General features: G+C 35.8%; 1 protein-coding gene across 1 annotated transcript in view; it reads right to left on the bottom strand.

Annotated features, from left to right (window-relative positions):
* The window catches only part of TMX3 (thioredoxin related transmembrane protein 3), a 45,676-nt gene that overhangs the window by 4,690 nt on the left and 16,346 nt on the right, over positions 1-24,640 (bottom strand). The window contains exons 5-15 of the mRNA XM_032422575.1: positions 23,945-23,990; positions 22,493-22,573; positions 19,328-19,427; positions 18,612-18,689; positions 14,139-14,205; positions 10,502-10,600; positions 8,064-8,121; positions 7,823-7,876; positions 6,939-6,995; positions 2,509-2,638; positions 625-693 (exon numbers count right to left, since the gene is read on the bottom strand). Of these exons, the coding sequence (XP_032278466.1) occupies positions 625-693; positions 2,509-2,638; positions 6,939-6,995; positions 7,823-7,876; positions 8,064-8,121; positions 10,502-10,600; positions 14,139-14,205; positions 18,612-18,689; positions 19,328-19,427; positions 22,493-22,573; positions 23,945-23,990 (839 nt within the window). The remainder of the gene's footprint in view (positions 1-624; positions 694-2,508; positions 2,639-6,938; positions 6,996-7,822; positions 7,877-8,063; positions 8,122-10,501; positions 10,601-14,138; positions 14,206-18,611; positions 18,690-19,327; positions 19,428-22,492; positions 22,574-23,944; positions 23,991-24,640) is intronic.

Here is a 24,640-nt window from a genome sequence, read left to right as displayed (position 1 = left end):
TCACATGTGTCACTGGAAAAGGGAAGGAAAGTGATCAAAACGGACTATTTTAGTCCTATTCCGTGTGTAGCGGTGTACAGAATGGAGGGAGACGGTAACAAGAAGTGAAGAACCCACGTGGAAGTTAGAGCAGCAGCTGATACAGTGTCCTAAGGGCCGGTTTTAAGGATTTCTACTTTAATGACTGCTTTTGGCCTTAGTGAAAACACCTACGGAGTACAGAGCTCAAGGACAGAACTAGAACTAAGTTTAAAGCTCAAACAAATTTAGGAGTGCCTCTGCTGTGAAGCTGACCGAGAGCTGAAGCAGATTCAGATCCAGTGACTGAAAAGGGCAGAAGGAGAAGAGAGACTCTGGAAACACTTTCAAGTCATGTCACTGAGGTCACAGATTCTGAATTCCAGTTAACTCACCATCACACAGAAATGAGTAGAGAAACTTAATTTCCACCTGAAGAATATATTTTCTTAATGTAAATACGGACTAGTTCTTATCTTTCAAATTAAAGATGCATTTTTACCTAATCCTTTGAAATTTCAGATTTAACCTTCATTAGACATAAAGCAACTATACACCTACATATTCTCAATTATCAATGACACTAAGCAAACTGTCAAAACTCACCACAATAGTAGATTTGGCATCAAATGCTATTCTTTTCAATCTCTGCAAAATGCTATCACCTCCTTGGGCCTTAAGTTTAACAGGAAAAAACAAAACAAAACAATTAAATTGTTATTTAAGTACCATGACTTCACTTTTCTGTTCTATAATTTTACAACTGCAGGTCAAGGGTTGACTCCAGGAGATTAGAAAAAGCACCTGAAAGAGCAATGCAGTACATATTTACTGTTTCTTCTGTCTCACCTTCTGTCTGCTTTCCTGTGTGAAGAATTCAGTCTCCCTGTCATACTCCAAGCAGCCTGGCTGAGGCTGACCCACCAGTCCAGGCCTGCCTAATTTCAGAAGTCAGCTGAGCCTGTTAAACTGAAGTTGCGGCAGGGTATCTTTGCTCTTGTGTAGGGAGAATCTCCCTAAGAATGAAGCCCCCCCGCCCCCCACATACCCCACCCAAAAGTGCAGAAAGGCAGAGAAAAATCCCTGACGAAAATCTATCAAATCCTTGCATTTGGCCACCCCTGAGTCTGGCTCATTGCTTGAATTTCCAAACTATGTGAGGCTCTCTTTGTTGTCAAACAGTTTGAATTGGGTTTCACTAACTTACACATAGAAGAGTTCTCACTCATAGAGGTGAGTTTCATTTCAATAAGTATTATTTTCACAAATATGAAATTCCTACTAAGCGATTGTTTCCAAAAAAGAAATGCTTGTTATTCTGTGAGCCAACTTGCAAATAAAGTTTGTAAAAGCTGAAACAAAACTCTCACAAAATAGTAATTTAACTTCATAAAAGCCAAGAAGTCTCATATTTTTTCAATTTATTCTAGTCTGTTGAAAGAAGAGGCATGCTGGCCACAATGTGCTGAGGTAACTTCATGGCCCTGTAATGTGGATTGCAACTCACAGTTTGAATTACACTGCAGTAAGATTTATAGAAAAAAATGGAAAGTTAAGACTATCCATTATTTCTTTTAATTTAAATCCAATTAGCCAATATACAGTACCTCATTAGTTTTTTGATGAAATGTTCAACAATTCATCAATTGCATATAACACCCAGTGCTCATCACATCACGTGCCCTCCTGAATGCCCATCCCCCAGTTACCCCATCCCCCCACCCACCTCCCTTTCTGCAACTCTCAGTTTGATTCCTGGAGTCAAGAGTCTCTCATGGTTTGTCTCCCTCTCTGATTTCTTCCCATTCAGTTTTCCCTCCCTTCCCCTATGGTCCTCTGAGCTACTTCTTATATTCCACATATGAGTGAAACCATATGATAACTGTCTTTCTCTGCTTGATTTATTTCACTGAGCATAAAACCTTCCAGTTCCATCCATGTCAATGTAAATGGTAGGTATTCACCCCTTCTCCATTCATTATTTCTGAGAAATATTTTATATAATTGGATTTGGAACTCTCCACTGAAGCTCAGATTCTCAGTACATTTCCTTATCTTTTAAGAAATGGTGGTCTTATTCATAGGTTTTCTTAAAAAAGCAATCTGAATAACTTAATCCAATGAGACTCTTTAACCCAGAAAGGTTAAGGGCCAGGAAGGTTCACTACTGGGATAGCTCTGCACACTGCAGACCTCTCAGCACCCACAGCCCAACTCCAAACGGCAACAACACCTCCCACTCACTGTGACAACCAAAAATGTCTTCCAAATAACCCTAAAAGAGACATTCCCACCCATGAGCAGCCTCTTCCATAGAAGAACCTTCTATGTCTGAGAATGTGGCTCTGTGATGTGAGAGAAGCAAGGTGGGGAGGACTGCCCCTCACCCCAGGTGATGACTCTTCCTTTCAGAATCAGAGGAAAAGAAGAAAGCTTGTTTCTCCTCGACCTCCTCCCATTGTTCCTTTGAAATGGAAGTGAACGACTCACCTCTACTGTGCCATCCAAGATATTATTAATGAACTGCACCATGTCCTCGGTATTCTTGATCTGTCTATCTAGTAAAAAGTATTGTTGGTTTGAAGTATTCAGTACAACCACAGTTGGGACTTTCAGTTCACTTAAAAGAGAAAAAGAAATCAAAATACACATTAAACACAGAAATAACAAATATTCTGATATTCATTTATATCTACTATAATCACAAAAGGAGGAAGCTGTATTAATAGCTTTGCCTCCCTATGCTTACATGAAGAAAATTTCAAATTGTGCATCACTTTAAGAAATAGCTAAATTAAGATTATATGAAAAACATTTTGGGGCACCTGGGTGGCTCAGTCGGTTAAGCGTATGATTCTTGATTTCAGCTCAGGTTGTGATCTCAGGGTCATGAGATCGAGCTCTGTAAGGGGCACCTTGCTCAGAGGGGAGATTGCTGGAGATTCCCTCTCCCCCTCCTCCCACCCTTCCTCCCATTTGCTCTCTTTAAAAAAAAAAAAGCAAAAGAAAACATTCTAATATGTAATATCAGACAGCTGAGTATTAATGATTAAACTAAAAATTATTATGTATGAAGTACCAATTTCTGGGCAATCTTATCCCTTGCCACCCAAATCCCACCAGTGTTGGTCACACAAACCCAGTCTGGTCAAGTGGCACTGAGGACAGGAGATAGGAAAGAGCAGGGTCTCTGGAGGCACACTGCTTGTGTTGAAGCCTGGGGCTTTCCCATAATTTGTTTTTTTAAGCGTAACGTTTTTCATGTGTAAATGGATACAAGGTGAGTAGTGGGAGGGTACCTATTTTGTTGTAAAAATTATGTGAGAAAACTCAAGTTATATATTCAGCACAGTACCTTGTGTTCAATAAATACTATTCCAAATTCTCTGAACTCCCACTATCCCACTACGTATTCCGCTGCATCCTCAGGAAGTGCTTCACTGATTCGCTAGACATCAGTTTGCAGACAAAAAATGTTACTAATAGGTGTCATTTAATTGAAATAATTAATTTTTTTCCTTTCAAGGATAGGTTGTTGCATAATCATAAAAAGAAGGGGGTGCTTAATTCTGTATGTCACCTGTCACCTGCACACAGGTTTATGGTTATTGGTATGTTTATATGAAAATATTATGCAAAAGGACAAAACTCTACAGTAGAAGCGATTCACACCACTGTATTATCACCACACAAGTAACGGAGTCCAGTAGATTGCTTTCTCTACTCTCCCCATGCAATGACCTTTTCCCAGTTAGGCAAAACACGCTCATGTGACTCATGATGTTGGGCTCAGCTGTGTGACTTGGCCAAAGGGAAGGTTAACAGACGTGACTCAAGCAGAGGCTTGAAATGTGCATGCATGGCTAGGCTTGCCTTCCTGTGTTTCTGTGACTGCCACACGACTCCCCAGGGAGATATCCTTCCAGGGTCAGGACATGCAAGACCATGCAGACCGAACCTCCGTGGCACTTTGGAGCCACATCTATCTGCCAGTCAACGTCAGCCAAGCCAGGTTAAGTCAGAGAGACTACATATTACAGCTTGAAGTCACTGGGTATCAGGGTGGTTGATTATCCGGTATTATTATTAGGCAAGAGTTAGCTGACTGTATAATTAAAAATATTAGCTTTACTCCTGTTCATAAAAAATACAAAAGACAACTTTTTGATTTATAGCAGTTTAGTTATTAGTTATAATAATGCATAAGTAGCAAAAAAACAGAATGGATCAGAACTTGGCCTGCCTATAAAAATACGTATTATAAGAAAGTTAAATACACAAGCGGGACTAGAAACTATTTGTTGTGAAATAATTCAATTTGAATAATGATGGAAATGGAAAATATCATTTCATACTATTCCCTCTTAATTATATTCACAAAAACCCAAAACAAAACAATTTAACAGATTTAGGGTCTGACAGTACACTATTTATTTTGAGATGATTTAAAAAACAGTGCTGCTGTGTAACTATCTTACATAATATCATGTAATTTGCCCTAAGTTAAAAACACTTAGGCATCAATACCTATTAAATTCCACTAATTTCTCTGACAATATTAATGTCACGGAAGAGCTTTGGAGTGAGCAAGATCTGGATTTCAGAACTGGATCTCTTTAACTTACTTGTTGGACATCCTTTGGCATATTATTTAACTTCCTTGAGTTTCTTCTAAGAAATTTCAATTTCCTCATCTATATAAAATGGAAATAGTAATAGTACTTACACTTTACTGAGTTATTGTAAAAGTTAAAAAATACCGATTGACCACTCAGTCCAGTGTTGGTCACAGAATTAAGTGTTCAATAAGGACTTTCAATTATTATCACATAACCATCATCATACGCTTTCTCTTCTTTCAAAAAAGAAAAAAAAAGCAAGATATGAATAAAAAACAAACAAAACAACACAACAAGGTGTTGGCAGTAGAGATTACCGTTGTTCTCAGACCACAATTGTAGCTCAAAATTTCTATCTCACAACTCACATTAACAATCATACTCAGGAAGGAATATCCATCCATCCATCTGTACATATTCTGAATATTACCCTGAATCAAGGAATTGTTTATTGGACCCAAATTGCTTTAGCCTCTTACAATGTTTTACTGAATATTGGCTTGCCTTGAAGGACGTTATAAGAAATGGTTCTATCAAAGCCCCTAATATATATACTGTAAAAATCCTACTAAAAACATATTTCTATTACAGAGTGTCCCCCTTTGTGAGATTCTACAGCATAACAATTTCTCTCAGGTTTCTACAAGGTCTGCCATACTGCTTGTAACCAACAGTTATTTTACAGGCTACGGGAAATGTGTAAATAATGTTTTTCTACTTCGTTTCGAGTATTAAAAATTCAGGGCCCAAATTTTCAAGTACCTTTAATAATTACCTATAAATGATAAATACCTAAGATAATATAGATCCTTTATTTTATTTTCCTTTGTCTTGATTTCTTCGTTATAATCTGGTACTTTTTATCACTGGTAAAAACTCTCACATTCTTATTGGAATAAGAGGGATAATAAGTAAAAATGAATAAAGGTAATACTACTTTATAATTTTAGGCTTTCACCTGAAAATTATGAATGTTGTTTTGGGCTGTAAGTTTCATTTTTATTTCCCGTGTTCTTACTTGGAAAATGGAATAATACGCCGAAACACGAGTGAAGGCAACGCTCCACCCCCGCTACTAAGCAAAGCTGGGGAACCCGAAACACAACGTCGCGGTAACGTGAACGGGGACCTCAACGCTGTCAGACAAGGTCCCTTGTCGCTGGCGAGCTCCCCCATCGTCACGTCAGGGGCTGTTTCTAGGCTCCACACTCTCCAAAGCCCCATCTGCCTACCACCTCTTGTGTGTCTGAAATAACGCCTCTGCATTCTTCTTCAGGTAGCCTCTCTGCATTACTGCCTCCTCTGGTGAGCACATTCTGATCCCTTCCAGCTTTGTGTGCACCGGGGGGAGGTGGGAGCGGGCATGTTTCCAGAACTCTCTACCATGAAGACCTTTTCATACAGTTCTGCAAGGACTATGTTGTCTTAGCAGCAGACTCCAAGCATTTGAAGACAGGGACTCTACTCAACAGTACCAAACACAGTGTGTGGCATACGGGAAATACTAAATGTCTGCTGCAGAGAGTAGGTTCTTACGTGAAATTAATTTACTGTAAGTATGATAAATGTTTTCTAATAACAACTTTTTGAAGTGGCAAATCAGACTTTTATGTCATAAACATAACTGACGGAATTATTTTAAAATTGTATACTTTCCCTATAAAGTTATTTTTACTCTGTTAAAATAAATTCTTCTAGTATAGCAGCTAATTCTTCGATGTAAAAATTTCCTAAATTACATTTACTCATTGAAACTGAACTTTAGGTGTGTGTTAAACAGAAACTATAAAATTTTTAAATTTTGAATGCTGTCTTCTTTCCAAAATACATGGAATTCAGAGATAAATTTTTAACATGGAATTTTTTTTTAATATGGAGCAATATAAAAGTTCAGTGAGTTTCAAATTTATATTTAAAAACTAAAATAAGATATTTGACGGGAGAATATCTGCGTCAGCATAGATGAAAAGTTCACTTTCTTCCCAGCTAGTAATGCTTTTAAAAGTGTCTCAGAAACAGAAATTTAAAAATTGACAGAATTGGGGCGCTTGGGTGGCTCAGTCGTTAAGCGTCTGCCTTCAGCTCAGGTCATGATCCCAGGGTCCTGGGATCGAGCCCCACGTCGGGCTCCCTGCTCCGCGGGAAGCCTGCTTCTCCCTCTCCCACTCCCCCTGCTTGTGTTCCCTCTCTCGCTGTGTCTCTCTCTGTCAAATAAATAAATAAAAAAAATAAAATCTTAAAAAAAAAAAAAATTGACAGAATTGATAGCAAAATCATTTAATCATTTAAAACTTTACTTACTCCATCAGCAAGGTATTTATATAGTCATTTCCATCCATATGGCCAAACTGAAAATCCCTACCCAACAACAATAACCAAAAGAAAAAAAGAGAGCAATATTAGATACGAAACAAGGTAAATATGTACCAAGAACTGAACTTCAGGGCTTGGTAAGCATGTAAACACTGTAAACATTTAACATACAAATCACATAAAATAAATGTAGAAAAGAGTATGAATTCTACTGGCTTCTGAGATAAAATACAGAGTAGAATTAAATAAATTCTAAGATATTTCCGCTCTCTATTTAAAATGCAGGGCAATATAAGCATTTCTAATTAAAATACGCTTAAGAAAAATGACCCACTTTGTTTACAAAAGGACTAATAACATGCTCATACTATGTAACAGAAGAAATATAAATATATATCACCGATAAATCATTATAAGACTCAGAATAAAAAGGGAATAATTAAAAAATGTAACAAATTTACAGACTGTCTCTTATGGCAGCAACAAACAGAATGATTTGGCACAAAGCAACAAGAACACTTATTTTTTATACTCAGTTATTCTCTGAGTTCCTGTTATAATCATCATCTGTCTATATCTAAGTTGTGATTGCTCATTTAACTTTATCTCAAATGTATCAGTACTTGTTCATATTTCCTTACAACAAATGTATCCCAAATACCATCAAGAAGCAATTATGATACAAGTTATAAAGTTTTTTTTTACTTGTATTAGCAAGTCCAAACAATTCATACTGAAATGCAACATACTATAATTCATTTCAGTATCTTGATTCACCTTTGAAAGAATAAAATAGTACCACTTTTGCTTTACTAAATTACAAAATATAATTAAACAAAGATAAATGAATGTTCCTGAATGCAACCACCTACCTGTGGAACTGGTCTCTGTAATCTCTAGCAACTTCCTGAATAATTGACTTCAATCTGTGAAAGAATACATAAATATTTCATCTCTTCACTTCAAAAATATATTATCATTTTTCAATTATAATATCTGCTGCCTTATCTAATACTGTGGGAAAAATAAGATACTGTATCAAGTTTATGTGAAGCCGCGTAAAGTCTGAATTAGACGGTATGTGAAGCTTAGAACTGTTTCAAGACACTATACCTGGTATGTTCAATTGATGTGTTTTTCTCATCAATAACTGCAATAGCCACAAGCTTTCCTGAAATTAAGAATGACATATCTAAATTCAATAGCCCTCATTACACAAACTTTTCAATTATTATTGTAGCTGTGAATTGGGAATTAGTAAATAGTTTCTAGAATTTAATTCGTTACGCTACATGTTATGCACAGCAGAATGAATCAATGAATTAGTCAACTGGAAGTGAGAGGTTCCCTCCTACCTCCCATCCCCCAAATGTAAATAACAGTAAATATTTAACAATTTATATACTCAAATTGTACTGTTTTCACAGTACCTACAAACTGACTAAAATGAATACTTTGTCAAAATCTGACATTAATAAATAAATTTATTATTTATTATTAATTGATAAAACAAATTTATTATTAATTACTGTAGCTCTAAAAGAATGACATATAACAAGAGAAGGATTTTTACATGCTATTCCCTTCAGTACCATGGGTCACATCACTACTTGCCAGTAATAATACACAAAACAAAACTGACTCAAATTTACTTAACCCGACACACAACATAAATCACATTCGTCTCTAACATCCTCTAGCAGACAGCATGACATAATAACCAGAGAACTGGTATTGGAGTCAGAAGACCAGATGCTGCAGTTCAGTGTGTGTATTCTGTTCTAGGCCGGGGAAACACCTGTGAAGCACCACCACTTACTAGCTGTGGGACGGACCTGGAGAGTGATGAACACACACAGACAGCCCTGAACTAGTGGAAAGCACAGTCTAGTAGGGAAAACAATAGAAACATAAAAAGATCATTTACAACAAAGAAAAAATGTATGGTTAACAATGAGAAGAGCTCTGAAGGAAAGGAAACAGGGATAAAAGAGTACTACAGAGTAAACTTAAGTAGTTTGAGGGGATCAGTAACAGATTTTCTTAGGAAGCAACATTTGGTCTGAGTCTAATGGATGAACATAAATTAACTATACACTTCCAGCTATAAAGGTGCACTGATGCAAGGTGCACAGCCTTTCTAAGAAACTGAGAAGTCAGTGTGGCTGGAGAAGGGAGAGTGAGGAAAGACCAGAGTGAGAGGGGACAGAGATTGAGGTGGGGTCAGAAGACGCAGGGACCCGCCGTCACCAGGACTTCCGAGAAAGACAAGAAGTGTCTGAAACCACGGAGAGCCAGGATCTCTGTACTTGTGTGGTGAGTCGCCAGGTGGGACAATGGACAGGAATAGAGCACAGACGCAAAGCGAACAAGGGCAATTATGTTGGATACAAAAAAATGAACAGTCCACAGTCAACTTCTTTCCAAATTAATCTGGGAGAAGAAACTATTTGAGTAGAGCCAGAGCTGCCTATTTTAATTACCTCAAGGTCATGCTATCTCCTATGATTACTGAACTGAAACCAAAACTACTATATTCCTACATTGTTCCCCTTTCCCTTCACACGAGTCTGAAAGAATCCAGAAGTAAACCCACAATCTTTGACAGTATCCACATCAACTTCCAGTACTGAGCTAACAACACGCCTCCCTCTGTAAGGATAAACACAGACAGCAATGTCACCAGACACAGAACACGAATAAGCCGGCTCTGGAGCCAGAACAAATATCCTAAGAGTTTGAAAATAACATGAGAACCTAGTAGAACATTTCTAATTCATATTATTAATCAGATTCAAAAGCAGGAAATCACGAAGAGGAAAATCTATGCACACTACTACTCATATATTAAAAAAAAAAAAAAAAAACCTTGAGTAAAATTTTCCCGTTTTTTTAAATCTAAAACTATATTTCCCTCCCACTTATCATGAAGTTGTGAATGAAAACAAATATGGCAATAATATCCATGATTTATTTCTCATTTGTAATTCATTATACATTTACAAAACACTTCCTCCTAAAACTTACATGGTTAGCTTCGTATAGTTTTGGTAGTTTACATCTACCTGAGACCCTCCAATCAGCTTCTTATAGCTTTCATTTATGCATCTGTAAATATATTTACTTTGCTTGTCATTTTCAATCTTGTGACTTTAAGAAACCACGCCAGTGTGTTGTCCATATTTCCCTCACAACTAAAAGCAGGCCTCAAAGGTGGTGATGAGTTGTATTCCAACTCCTGCTACAAAATCAGCTCCAAATATAGCTTCCTGGTTATTTTTTCTCATTTCCTTATTATCCAGGCTCTGCTTTTCCTGTTGCTATCAGTTCTAACTAGTAAACCTTTTCTAACTCATCTTTGTTCCCCATACAAATGTTTGTTCTTTGTTAATATTGACCTATATTCTCATGAAGAAGAACTGGCATCCAAGTCTTAAAAAGGAAGGAAATTATGAAAGAGAGCTTAAAATTCATTTCCTACAGAATCACATTTAAGAAATCAATGAAGGAAAACTCTGCAGAGTGATGGAGGTTGTATATATGCTTGTTACCGGTATCTCCAAGTTCATACAAGAGGAAGCCATCCATAGTAAGGTAGTTCTGAAACCTCTCCCTGTTGATCCAAGATGACAGATCACCATCCTCATACTCTTAAAAATAAAACAAAGCTAGTAAGTTATATGTAAATAAAACTTTAAAATGTTTATAATGTTCTAATCTAGCTATACACGTATGAAATGCCTTGACCTAGAATCATAATCTTAAATTCATAAATTTCATTTTTAGGAATCTATTCTAAGCAAACAATGAGACATACAAAAGCATTAGTGGACAAAGCAAGCAAAAGATAAATAAATAAAAATAAAGGAAATAAGTGAAATACCCTAAACAGGAAATAATTTAAATAATTATGGTACATATTGAGGAAGACCATTTATAGGTTTTTAAAAAATTAATAATTAAGTGGTAAAAGCAGGTTGCAAAACATTATCACAGTATGACTAACTTTGTAAAACAGAAAGTATGAAGAAAAACTGACAGAATGATTAAATGAAGATATACACTCCTACTAAATGGTTATCCTGGGTTGATAGTTATCCTGGAATGATGGCAGTATGAATAACTTTTTATTACATTTTCTTTCCTGTTTTCTATTTTATGACATTTCTACCTCAGTTTACAACCCTTTCTTGTACGTAAAACACAACACACATAGAAAGCCATAGTATTTTAACCTTTTTTCCAACATCAAATAATTACCCTGCTAAGCAGACAGAAAACATTTGTAATGTCAAGAGAAATATTATGTCCCAATTAGAAATACAATTCTGAAGGAACTGTGAACAATTATTATAACTGCATGAAAAGAAGCTGATGTAAAAGCCTACCAAAATGTTTGGCTGAAACTGGATTTTAATGATTTCTTGAAAGATGTGCTTTGTCTGTCACTTGCATTGCTAAACAAAACATTTTCAAGTTATCAAACCTATAAAATAAGTGACATAATGCAAATCTGAAAGTATTTATGGATTCGGACTTACACATTAGAAAAATAAACATAAAACTAGGAGTTGAGTACTGGGGCCACAATCTCCACTCCAGGTTAAAAGCAAATGTTTTAAGATTATACAAAGTGATACATCTGAAACTCATTAGAAAATAAACCATCCTCCTGAGCCCCTATCCCAAAGCTTCTAAACTTATTGACAACATTTAAATATTAGACTAAGCATTCAAGGTAAACTCTCTGTGTTATCTGAAGGCTTCAGGCAGGTCCTAAATACTAACTACTGCACTTAGAAAATGACAACCTCTCCAGCAGCTGAAGATACTTATCCTGTTCCTCCTAGTCACTCATGGGAGGCCACATTTGAAACATGGAGAGAAGAGAAGGGGCACTTTCTTAGCCATGATTAAAGAACAGATTTCCATCCAAACAGATTATGATCAGGCTTATTCCAAAAATAAACAAAGTGGCTCCCTGAAGTATTAACAAACTCATACTAGAACTAGAACAAGAGATATGAAGGCTGACGCTTAATTATACTATTAACTATTTTAACTTGGGGGAAAAAAATCCTCTTTAATCCTATTTCTTCATTTGTAAAACAGTAAGAATACTGATCTCAAAACCACTGCTGTAATGATCAAATAATACAATATAAGTTAAGTGCTTATCATACAAGGAGTGCAATAATCAAAGAGCAAATGAATAGAATTGGTGCAGATATGCCTTATTTTCCTTCTCATATTTTCATATATGCAAGTTCCTCTTAACTTCCTTTTCAAGCCCAGCATCTAATACAGACAATAAGTATCCAGTGAGCAAATGAATGAGCAAATGAATGAGCTTGTGATTTAATTATATATCTATCTGCTTATCTAATACTCTTAGTTACCTTTTTCATAATCTCAGGATAGTAATTTATCTGCCTTATTATCTACCCTCACAGATTATGACGAGGATAAAATGAAAATATCAAGTGAAGTACATAATTAGTACCTGTTGCATAAAATAGAACAAATGGTAGTTGTTATACTGTTATACTTTACAAAAAGTAAATTCAGTCCTCAATTTATTTAAAAATAATGAAGATAGGAGACTTTAGAAATGCTTCATATTCATGATTGTTAAGATAATTAAAATGTTCTTTGGGTGTTGACTTTGATTCATAACATAATAAAATAAAAAAAATAAAAAGAAATAAAAACCGGAAAAAAAATAATTAAAATGTTCATTTTACTAAAAAAAATCAGAATATTCCTTTTATTAGATATTCTATTCATTTGAATTATTTAAGCAAACCAAAGCTTACAGCTCTCAAGTAGTCCTAGTTTCTTTTCTGTTATAAAATAACAACATTCTAGAATATTTCTGCAATGAACACAATGTTCCATAACTGCATTCTCCAACATGGTAATAAAAAGCCACACAAGGGCACTGAGTATTTCAAATGTAGCTACTGGAAATAAACTGAAGCTTCTACTTTATTAAACTGTAATTTATAAAGTTACAAAGAATGCTATTAGGCATGACTTTGCATTCACTTTGCTTTTGAGTGGCTGCGTGATATCCGAAAGATGCTGAGTTTCACTGTTTCCCTCGAAATTTAAAATTTCTCCTGGAGCCCCTGTGACTTTGCTGCACTGGCCTGAGGTACCTCATTGCACAGTCTGGGAATGGTGGGAGTAGGTATCTGATAACACCAAGGAATTACTGTGAATTTTATTAAGTGTTGTAACAGCATATAGTTATTCTATTAAAAAAAAGGACATTTTTAAAGAGATGCATAATGAAGCACGCAGTGATGAGAAACCTCTGGGATTTGCTTTAAAATACTTCAACGAAGAAAAAAATTGTTGAAGCAAATGTGTTAAGACCTTGGTTAATTGTCTAACCTGAGTGATGGGTGTGTACATAGGATTTTACCATTCTAGCATTGTCTTTATTATGATGTATGTTTGTATAACAAAAGTATTTAAAAAAATAGACCAAGTATTTACTTCAATGAAGAAATGCTGAATAACAGGTGAGTGGTTACTTCTATCTGGGAGGAAGAGATGGAGCTAGGGAAGAATACATCTTCCAGGGGCTTTACCACTACTGAAGGGGTTTTATTTCTTCACCTTTTTGTGAGTCTGAAATATTAGGTCTTTTTTTTTTATATGAGTAATTCTGAATGTTTTAAAATAATGTACAGGGGCGCCTGTGTGGCTCAGTCGGTTAAGCGTCTGCCTTCGGCTCAGGTCATGATCTCAGGGTCCTGGGATCGAGGCCCGCCTCGGGCTCCCTGCTCAGCGGAGAGCCTGCTTCTCCCTCTCCCTCTGCCTGCCACTTCCCCTGCTTGTGCTCTCTCTTTCTCTCTGTCAAATAAATAAAATCTTTAAAAAAAAAAAAAAAAAAAAAATAAAATAAAATAATGTAAAGAAACGTATAAAGTTCATGTCTCAAAAGGCCAATGACCTGACCCCCCCCCCCAAAAAAAATCATTGTAGGCAGAACCCAGAAAGCAGACTAGACGGAAAAACTCAAGTTGAAGGGTAAGAAAAATCTGTCAGTCATTCAACTAATGGGAAATGTAAGAAGTAGTTGCATCTACCAAATCTTTCATCAACACCGAAGTCCTATAATAGCCACAGCATTTTAATTTTAACATGTTTTATATGAGTTAAAACACTGGAACTTACCATCATAAACAAAGTACGTTTCATCTTTGAAAACAAGCACAGCAGGCATCTCCTTCAGTGTCACGTACTGCAAAAATGAGGTGTGTAAATAACTTTTATCATTAAAATAATTTTAATTGGTAGCTATGATTTCAAAAGTATTGAAAGATACCAGAAAAAAAACCACAATAACAAAACTGTTACAGTTAAAAAGATCCCAAGGTCAATCCCAAGGTCATCCAAGGACAGGTTTATCTCTTTAAAAACATCCCCCGGCACAGTGCCCGTGTTTGCTACTGAGAAAACCGTGGATTATTCTTTGAGTTGATAATCGAGACCGAAGACATCCCAGGAAGTACAGGACGAGGCACAGTCTGAGGTGGTTAGAGAGCAGTGGCTAAGGTAACAATCAGCACTGGTAGGTTCCAGTCCTTCCCCACCATTCCTGCTATGGGCCATGGGAGTCCATTGCTGTCCTGGGGAGTTGGCTTCCTCCTCTGTAAATCAGGGACACCGAGTCTCCACCTCACTGCAGAGTTAGCAAAGTCAGATCCACTAACATATGTGAGAGTAGGTTTAAAATGTAAATTGGCTTTATAAATGGGAACTTAGAATGGCAACTAATAGTAAGAAATTATTTCAGATGGTACCTGCTTCTTATACCTGTGCTATAATTATTTCAAAATACTAAAATTATAATAATCAGTATCCCCATGGGTTAGCCACAAAGAATTATTACGTGCTGTGGTAATACTGAAAAGTAACAATAATCATTAGATAACTAATAAAATAAAAATAACTGTAACAATAAAATAAAAATAGAGATGGCTGCCCTGGAAATACAGAGAAGGGGTAAGGCATACCTCAGGTAATATAGAATGATCTCTTACACAACTACTAAAAAATGGTACAGCACCATGAAAGTAACTATTTGAAGGGCAGTGGTAAAGCTCTCTGGTGAGGCTCTATCATCAAGTACACCTCTACTCACCTGCTCTTGGCAACGCATCCACAAAGGTGCTCCGCGAGTATTTTATAGCATCCGGCACCTCTCTAGGATACCCCTGAGTTGACCATACTATAACATTAGTATATAGATGGAACTTGCAGCCATTGATTTCCACATATTCTGAATCCCTCCTCCTCTTCCCTTGCATTCCCTGAAACTCGTTATCTTATATTACAGTTATTTGTCTACAGGCCATTTTTCTCCATTCACCTTTAAGTATCCTGAAGTCAGAAACTGCCTTGATTCATCTTTATATCCCTTTAATATACTTACTAGAGTTTTCATAAATACGAGCTGTAAAACTAAGGAAACTTTGCATAACCAAACATTAAAATTCAAAATATGGGGGGAAATATAAAATCATGGGCTTTGTCCTTATTTGAGAATTCTCTATGGGAGTAAAAATCCTCCTATTACTCTGAAAGAACACTGATTCCCCTAGCAGACTTCTGCAACCAAACACAGAAAAAAAAGAGATGACAAATATTGATATTTGCAGGAATAATTAAGGAATGTTTGAGGAAACTAGTTGAGAGGCCAATAATAATAGAAACAATACATAATAACCAAAAGAATGCCCTCATAGCAGATACTGTTTGTGCCCACCCACACAGATGTTCTAGGCGCTAGTCTACGGCCATACCACCCTGAATGCGCCCGATCTCGTCTGACGTTCTAGGCGCTAGAATTTTGATCTAAAACATCTGTCACGACACAAGGACTGGAGTGGTGCCAGATGGTGTCAGGGCCCAGAATGCAGCATGCCCTCTGGTGCACTCCAAGTAAATTGCTTGGAAAGCTTCACAGGTGAGGGTACGATGTACATTCTCATCTCTAATACTAAAATGTGGTCCACTGGGCTTTGGAGAGGAGAATGGGTTAAGAGTTCCAGGCCTGGGCCTAGAACTAGATTCCATCCATTCTAGGCCTTTACATCACACTGAGATATCTTAAGACTTTCCAGAATAGAGGTTTGTACCTTCCTGAGGCATCTATGTGAGAATCTAATGGCACATACGGCTCTTCTTCCACCCTATCATCTCCTCCCCATCAAAAGTAAATGCATACACGTAAAATACTGCAAAATAGCTCCTGAGACAAAACTACGTAAACCTAAAAACGCGTTTAAGCTGACCAGATTTGTCTGAGGTTCTCCCAAGGAATTGAAAATCATTTCAGAATATATTACATTTATAAGATAAACATTTATATACATATTGCAAGAAGCACTAGACACACACTCTATGTAAGTCTACAATCTTCTTAAAAATATTTAAATGTTAAAAAATATTGAACAAAAATTAATCAAATGTGTAATATGACATACCTTTGTGGAAAAAAACGGTTTTCGATTTTTTGTAACTTACACTGATTAAAAAGAAAAAGCTTCCCTTGACTTATTTCATGTTTCCCGTCAGCTATTGCCCAATTTCTCAGGTCCCCTTCTTTTTTTTTTTTTTTTTAAGATTTTATTTATTTGCGAGAGAGAGAATGAGAGACAGAGAGCATGAGAGGGGGTAGGGTCAGAGGGAGACGCAGACTCCCCGCTGAGCAGGGAGCCCGATGTTGGACTCAATCCCGGGACTCCAGGATCATGACCCGAGCCGAAGGCAGTCGCTTAACCGACTGATCCACCCAGGCGCCCTCAGGTCCCCTTCTTAGGAAAACTTTTCTAAAGAGAAGTCTATGCCTGCAACCTCCAATTTCTTTTCTACATTCTCTCAGATGACACCGATGAGGCACCCGTCCTTCCCGTAAAACCACCACCAACCTCCACGTGTACAAGTGTCACAGTTACTCTCCTCAACTCATCTTGATCACTTTGCAAGTATCTTGCACAACAGACCCTCTTTTTAAAATATTTATCTTGGCTTTTCACTCTTCTTGTTTTCCTGCTCCCTCCCTGGCTATTTTCTTCTTCTTTTCCTTTGCAGTCTTTAGGCCCTGGACCCACTTATTTCCTTAAAAATTTGCATCCCAGGGCGCCTGGGTGGCTCAGTCGTTAAGCGTCTGCCTTCGGCTCAGGTCATGATCCCAGGGTTCTGGGATCGAGCCCTGCATTGGGCTCCCTGCTCCGCGGGAAGCCTGCTTCTCCCTCTCCACTCCCCCTGCTTGTGTTCCCTCTCTCGCTATGTCTCTGTCAAATAAATAAATAAGATTTAAAAAAAAAAAAAATTTGCATCCCATGTCTAAGAAGTTTTTATACAGCCTTAAAGCCAGACCCCTATATCCACCTGTGAATCCGATGCTTATGCTTGATGTCTAACTAATATGTTGAACCAAGTTAAAATGAACAATTCAAAGCTCTTGATCAGTCCTACATTCCCAAACTAATTTCTTCTGCAATATTCCCACACTCATAGATAACACTACCACCTACCCAGCTGTTAAAACCAAACACCTAAGAGTCATCCTTGATTCTTCCCTTCTCTTCCAGGTCAGTGAGCTCAAATAATTCCATCTCTAAAAAACAACAATGCTTTCACTTCTCCCCCATCCTTTTACAAACCCCCAAGCTTAAACTCTCCAGGTTACTTCAAGAGTTCAACTGATCTCTCTGGATCTATTCTCATCCCTATCCAATTCATTCTGTTCTCAGCAGAGAAATGTCCTTAAGATGAACACGAGACCAAGTCCTTCACTAACTTCAACCCATCCCATGCATGGCCATGACCTGCAAGGCCTCCACTGGTCTCTGCCTACCTCCTATCTATCTCCTTTCTCACTGTATTATAGTCACACTGGCCTACTACCTATTTCTCAAATATGCCAGCAGTGTTCTTATCTTGGGCATTTGTAATTATCTGTTCCCTGTTTCTAGTTTATCCTGGACACAGATCTTGCATGGCTCCTTCACATCATGTATGTCCCAGTTCAAATATTTTCTTCTCAGACATTTCTTGATCAACCAATCCAGAGCAGCCATCCCACCCTTATGTCCCTACTATCACAATACTCTTTTACTTTTTTCATAGTAGTTATATCCTGTTTACATATTTGTTTACTGAAGATGACCATCTCAGGCTGAGGACCCAAAAGATGTTACCTGTAACACTAAAATTTAGTACACTTTCTCTACCCATGAGAATGTAGGCTCCACCCTCTCACAACCCTGATCTTGCTTGTCATCAACTATCCAGGACTTAATACAGTGCATGGCAAATGATCAGGTAAGAAGCAGCTGTGAATCAATATATATAAATATGTTAATCACTCCATTACTTATAAACCAATTTAACAGTTTGAGCTATTACTTCTTACTACTGCTATCATTTTGAAGAGAAAAAAAGCATCAACATAATAAACACCGTCTCTAAATGCTATGAATCCAGTGGTATTTGCTTATTAACAATCTAGTATCAGCAGTAAAGAGTTAACATGTTTACTGTTTCTACACATATGAAAGTAAATAAATCTGATAAATAAAATCAAGTAATAATTTAAAAAATGAAATTAAGTCATTAAAATCCATTTTTAAACATTACCTCAGGAACCACTTCTTCTGAGGCAGAAAAGAAGTATGTATATACAATTAATTCTGAAGCAGCATCTATGTATTTCTCCTGTGAAGATACAAATAGAAAAGAGGTGACTTTTAAATCTTAAGATCAGAATTCATCCTCATTACACAGTCAGAGCAGGGAGCATCATCCCCAGCAGTATCATCCCAATTTGAAGCCTTCAGTGTTTTTACGTGAAAAGGTGATGGAATATAAGCAGCAAATGAAATGCATTGTTTCTAAAGCAAAAAGACCACCATAACCCAATGCTTCCATACTCCTCTAAATAAAGTTAAGTATAATATAAGCTTGATTCATATTTATTAATTTAATAATTACAGGAGAGATCTGTGCATATATGCACACATATAACGTGCACACGCACACACACACACATCTTCAAAAAGTTTACATTCAAACTGCACTCTGCAGTCTCAAAGGGACAAAAATGCTAAAAAGTAACACAAAATTTGAATAACCAGGGCAAGCAACATCTTTTTATTCATTTCTGTTTCATGAAGGCAAACACAATAGAGGGCATATAAGAAAGTGTTTTCATTAGAAAAATACTTAGCTTGAACTAAAATATTTCCAGTAAGAGTGAAATAATTTTGAGTTTTGGGTCAAAGTTTTGGCTCTCCTGAAAATTAAATTACAATACATCTGTATTTGTGAATTTAAAAAATAAAATCGTTTGATACCTTCAAAGGCGACTCTCCACCTACGTAAACAAAAAACACACGATGTCTCTTTTGCATATGTTCAAACATTTGCTGACTTGGAAGTGGCCGAATTAGAGCCCTGTTTGAAAACAAAACAAACATAAAACAAACTTGCATTGGAACTAAAGACAGTACATAATTTATGTCTAAAGTTACAAAGTTTTAATGTGGTATTAACTGCATTTTAGGTAATCACCCAATCTACGTAAATCTAATAAAACTTTAGCCCATGACCACTATTGTACTCACATAATGAAAACAAAGTACCCACAATTTAATCTATCAATTTAAAAAATAAGTTTAAAATACATCCCTTTAGAGAGTACCATCTTAGCCAATATTTTGATAGGCAAGAACAGAACTATAATCCAGTTAGTCCTCAGCTATAAACAAAAGGATCCACATGAGAATTAGTTTTTCCCTTCCTAAGATCATTCACACCAACACACTGTGAAAATCCTATCCCAGGAAATTATAATACTATGCTAAGATTTATGTCCATTTAAATGCTAGTTTTAAAATACCCTATAGAGGTTAAAATCTAAATGTTTCATAAGTATGTTATTCTTTTCAGAAAAAATACAATGGAAAGCGGTAGTCATAATAGTACCTAAGAACCTCATAAAAAGAAAACAAAACTCTACAAAGACTTTTACTATGCAAGCATATTTCAAAGCCAAATACACTGAGAAATAAATTACAACAAAGGTTATTATAAAACATATCACTTGCAAAATGTTACTAAAAGCTAAAAAAGAGACATGGTTTATGCTATCAGATTTTTAATCCACTAAATTTGCAAAAAGAATAAATACAGAGTTAGCAAAGGCAAACATATTTTCAAAAGGCACGATTCCTTAGATGCATTGCATCACTCCGCTCTAGCCTCTGTTTTCATAGTTCAGTAATTAACCGCTAAGTGATGCAACCCCAGAACTGAGTCATGAAATTTCATTTGCAATAGAGTCACCTTTAGTTACATCAGGAGAAGTCCCTCTTAAGCTTAAAGTAAAACTCTAAAAAATTGCCAAAACATGAAGACCATCTAATCACAGGGAATGAAGTACATCCCACTAGCAATCCCCTCATATAATATAAACTTAACTCACAATTTATTCAGAAAGCAAATAAAGAAAATGAAATACGCAATTGATGAGAAAATACAGTAAAAATTGTATTAATAAGCTTTGCAAACTTGAATAAAGATCATTCCTAATTCTGCCTTTTCTCAAATAATTCAAGCCATACAGTGCCATGCCACTCAACAAATCCATTGCGATATTTCAATTTACTTTAAAGCTATTTAAAGCTATCAGTGTATCCTGTCAAACTCACAAGAAAGTGCTTATACTTTCAAAGTCAATATAGGTTAACCTACCTTGATAAATGTTCTCTTTAATAAGTTCCACATAATTGCACTGAATAATTATAAGCACCAACTTTCTTTAAACCCCAGCAAGATAGATGTAGATTAAAAAACGAAATCACCACATTCAAACCAACAGGAAAGGTTTATGGAAGAAATTGTTTCCTTAGCAGTAAAATCTCAGCGATCTGTAACTCAAATAAGTATCTGGGTTCTAGTTATGTCACATCCTAAGCAATGTGTAGTAATACCCACAGCTGGCATAAAGCAGCATGTGACAGATCAAGGAAAGTATTTCAGCTGTATCTAAAAAGAATTTTCCAGTATCACAGGCCAGGGATTAAAGCCCAAGTCTATTCAGAACAATAATATTGTGGGGTCTCTTTTAAAAACTCTGAAATTAAGTAACAGGAAAAATAAGTTGACATAAATGAAGCAGTATAAAAGCAAATTTATAGTAAAATAAAACTACAGTTCACAAGGTTATTAGAAGTAATCAAATTCTGAAAATGCATTAAAAAATCCACTGGCAGGGGCGCCCGGGTAGCTTAGTGGGTTAAGCATCTGCCTTTAGCTCAGGTCATGATCCTGGGGTCCTGGGATTGAACCCCACATTGGGCTGCCTGCTCAGCGGAGAGTTTGCTTCTCCCTCTCCCTCTGCTGCTCCCCCTGCTTGTGCTCTCTCTCTGTCTGTCAAATAAATAAATAAAATCTTTAAAAAAATAAAAAATAAAAAAATCCACTGGGGAAATTTTTTTTTCTACAAATGAAATGAATTTAATATGAGGTTAACAAATATAATAGAAGTCACAGTTCCTTTTGTTTCTTTAAAGTATCTCTTTGCAAAAAAAAATAAATAAATAAAGTATCTCTTTGCATATGATACATACGCCTACCTTTTGTCATAAATGAACACAGATTTTATTTAGGGCAAGTCCCTAAAAAAATGTGGGTTCAATATGGTCTATTAAAATACATTTAGCTTTATCTTTATTTATTTTTTTTTAGAGAGAGAGTGTGCATGCACAGTGGGGAGGAGCGGAGGGAGGGAGAGAGAATCTTAAACAGGCTCCACGCTCAGCATGGAGCCCAACGTGGCGCTTGATTTCACCACCCAAAGATCATGACCTGAGCCAAAATCAAGAGTCGGACGCTTAACCGACTGTGCCTCCCAGGTGCCCCAAAATTGCATTTAATTTTAAAGTATTAGTATCTTTTTAAAAAAAAATTATTTAAATTCAATTAAGATAACATATAGTATATTATTAGTTTCGGGAGTAGAATTCAGTGATTCATCAGTTGCATATAACACCCAAAGCTCATTACATCACATGCCCTCCTTAATGCCCATCACCCAGTTACCCCATCCCCCACCCACCTTCCCTCCAGCAATCCTCAGTTTGTTTCCCAAAGTTAAGAGTCTCTTATGGTTTGCCTCCCTCTCTGTTTTTATCTTACTTTTTTTCTTCCCTTCTGTTTTATTTCTTAAATTCCACGTATGAGTGAAAATGGTATTTGTCTTTCTCTGACTGACTTATTTCACTTAACATAATATTCTCTAGTTCCATCCATGTGGTTCCAAATGGCAAGATTCCATTCTTTTTAATGGCTGACTAACATTCGATTGTGTGTATATATATATATATATACCACCTCTTCTTTACCCATTCATCTGTTGATGGACATCTGGGCTCTTTCCATATTTTGGCTACTGTGGACATTGCTACTATAAAATATTAGTAATTATATAGTAAAAGCCTTTCCCAATAAAAACTTACCCAGACACTCTGTGAGCAAACTCAATAATATCATCTTTAGTTCGTGGTCCTCTGTAATTATATGCCAAGTCCCCCTTTAATCTTAAAAGGAAAAAAAAAAGGATAGAAGCTTAGATTATTTCAACTGTTTTAATAGTTAATGCTAATCAGTATTGTTATATAAAATTATAGTATATAAAATAGTAAATGCAGAGTTGTTTCACAAGTAGCATAACCATGTGAAATACAGTAGGCGACTGGCTACAGGGACCAACAACTCAAAATATAAAGAAAAAGGCTGTATTTTATTAAAATTACATGAAAATAGTTTACTTTGTATCTAATAGTTGCATTGTGTCTATGCTTCTGAAAAGTGCATAATCTGCACATTCATGGCCAAGAGCTTATCAAAGCATAATTCTCACTATCTTCTCTAGTTTAAAAAATGAGAGGGAATTCATAGTATTTTGGTAGAGGGAAAACAAATTTTAAGCAACACAACATCATAGGAACTTGCAAGATGCTCCAAGATTATAGAGTAGAACAAGGCATAAAACACCTATTCTATAAAATTAAGATAATTTTCCAAAAGCCTGTCAATGATGTATCCAACTGAGATTTATTTTTATTTATTTATTTATTTTTTAATCCAACTGAGATTTAAAAAAAAAATGTGAAAGAACAATAGAACATCTAAAATCAAACAAAAAAGAACAGAAAGGATAATTTACTTAACACAAGTAAAAGAGGCTTAACAAGATTTTTTAAAAGTAGGGGAAGGAGGGACGTCAACACAAACCCCAAGAGATAAAGAATTAAAATTAGTCAAATTTTGAAATTTGAGATTTTAAAACACTGAAATAAAACTTAATTATAAAAATAAGTTTCAAAATAATTCCTCAACTCGCACATTATCAAAATAAGGATGAAACTCAAGAGAAAATTCAATAAAATTATGATTATGAAATAAATCCTTTAGAATGAGCACACCATTTCTCCCACCTTACATACACTTTATATTAGACTTTGCCAACACTTACAGATTAGAATTAAATCCATCAATTTGATTCTCTTTGTTTCTTTCCTCTCTAATGAAATAAGTCTATTTCAGTTATAGAAAAGTAAAATTCGTTAGGAGACAGGATTCAGATGATACAGCAGGATACACTCTTGAGCTCAAGGGTAAAAAACCTTTCATACTTTACAGCTGTACATCTGGTCCAGCAGGATGCCTGCAAGGCAGTGAGCACTCAGAGCGCATTTAGTGAATTAGCCGTAAACAACACACTCACTTAAATACCAAGAAAAGCAGGAAGATGCAGTCCCTCTCCTTTGATCACATACTGCACCTAGAAAGAACTGCTGAACCCAAATCTGCAATCCTCCAAGGATGCTACTAGAAATTAATGTAATAAAACGTAAGTAGAGTGAACTAATAAAAATACACATATAAACATACAACACTCAACTTACAGCTTAATTGTTGGATAACCTCGAACTCCAAACTCTGAAGCAATGCCTTGATAAGAAAAAGAATAAATAATTCTAAATTTTTTTTAAAAATGAGAATCTAGGTAGTAAATGAGCCTTTTACTTAAAAAAATATATATATTTATACAAACCCATAAAGATGTGTTGTTTTCAAGTCTTAAAAAAGAATATAAATTCACATACAAAAAAGAAAAAACATGACATTCCCATACAAAACAATTACTTAATAATCCAACCTATGGCCACACAAAACACTATGACTAAGAAATAAATGCCACAAGAATAGTTAAAATTTTATCCCTGAAGTACTTATTTTAAGATATTCTTGTTAAAAAAAAAAAAAAAATATATATATATATATATATATATATTAAAGTCTCACTTGTAATTTGATTTCATTTTCCAGGACAAATATTGTTTTTCTAGGTCTCATTGGTTCCTTGCAAAAATAAGTAAAAATAAATAAATAAATAAAAAACAACAACATAAAAAGCAAAGCCCATCCTTTCCTTTAGTGTTTTCTGAGTCTTAAAAGAACTGCATTCTATTTTAATTTTAAAAAGATAAATTGTATTTGCAAAATTACTTAATTTCTGCAGTCAATACATGATGTAAAAGCAACTTTATCTACTTGTTTTAGAAGTTTCTGCTTTTGTAATAACCCAGAAAAATTCTAGT

The sequence above is a fragment of the Phoca vitulina genome, unplaced genomic scaffold (genome assembly GCF_004348235.1).
Source record: "Phoca vitulina isolate PV1807 unplaced genomic scaffold, GSC_HSeal_1.0 scaffold27, whole genome shotgun sequence".
Classification (NCBI taxonomy): domain Eukaryota; kingdom Metazoa; phylum Chordata; class Mammalia; order Carnivora; family Phocidae; genus Phoca; species Phoca vitulina.
This window is presented reverse-complemented; position numbering and strand designations above follow the sequence as displayed.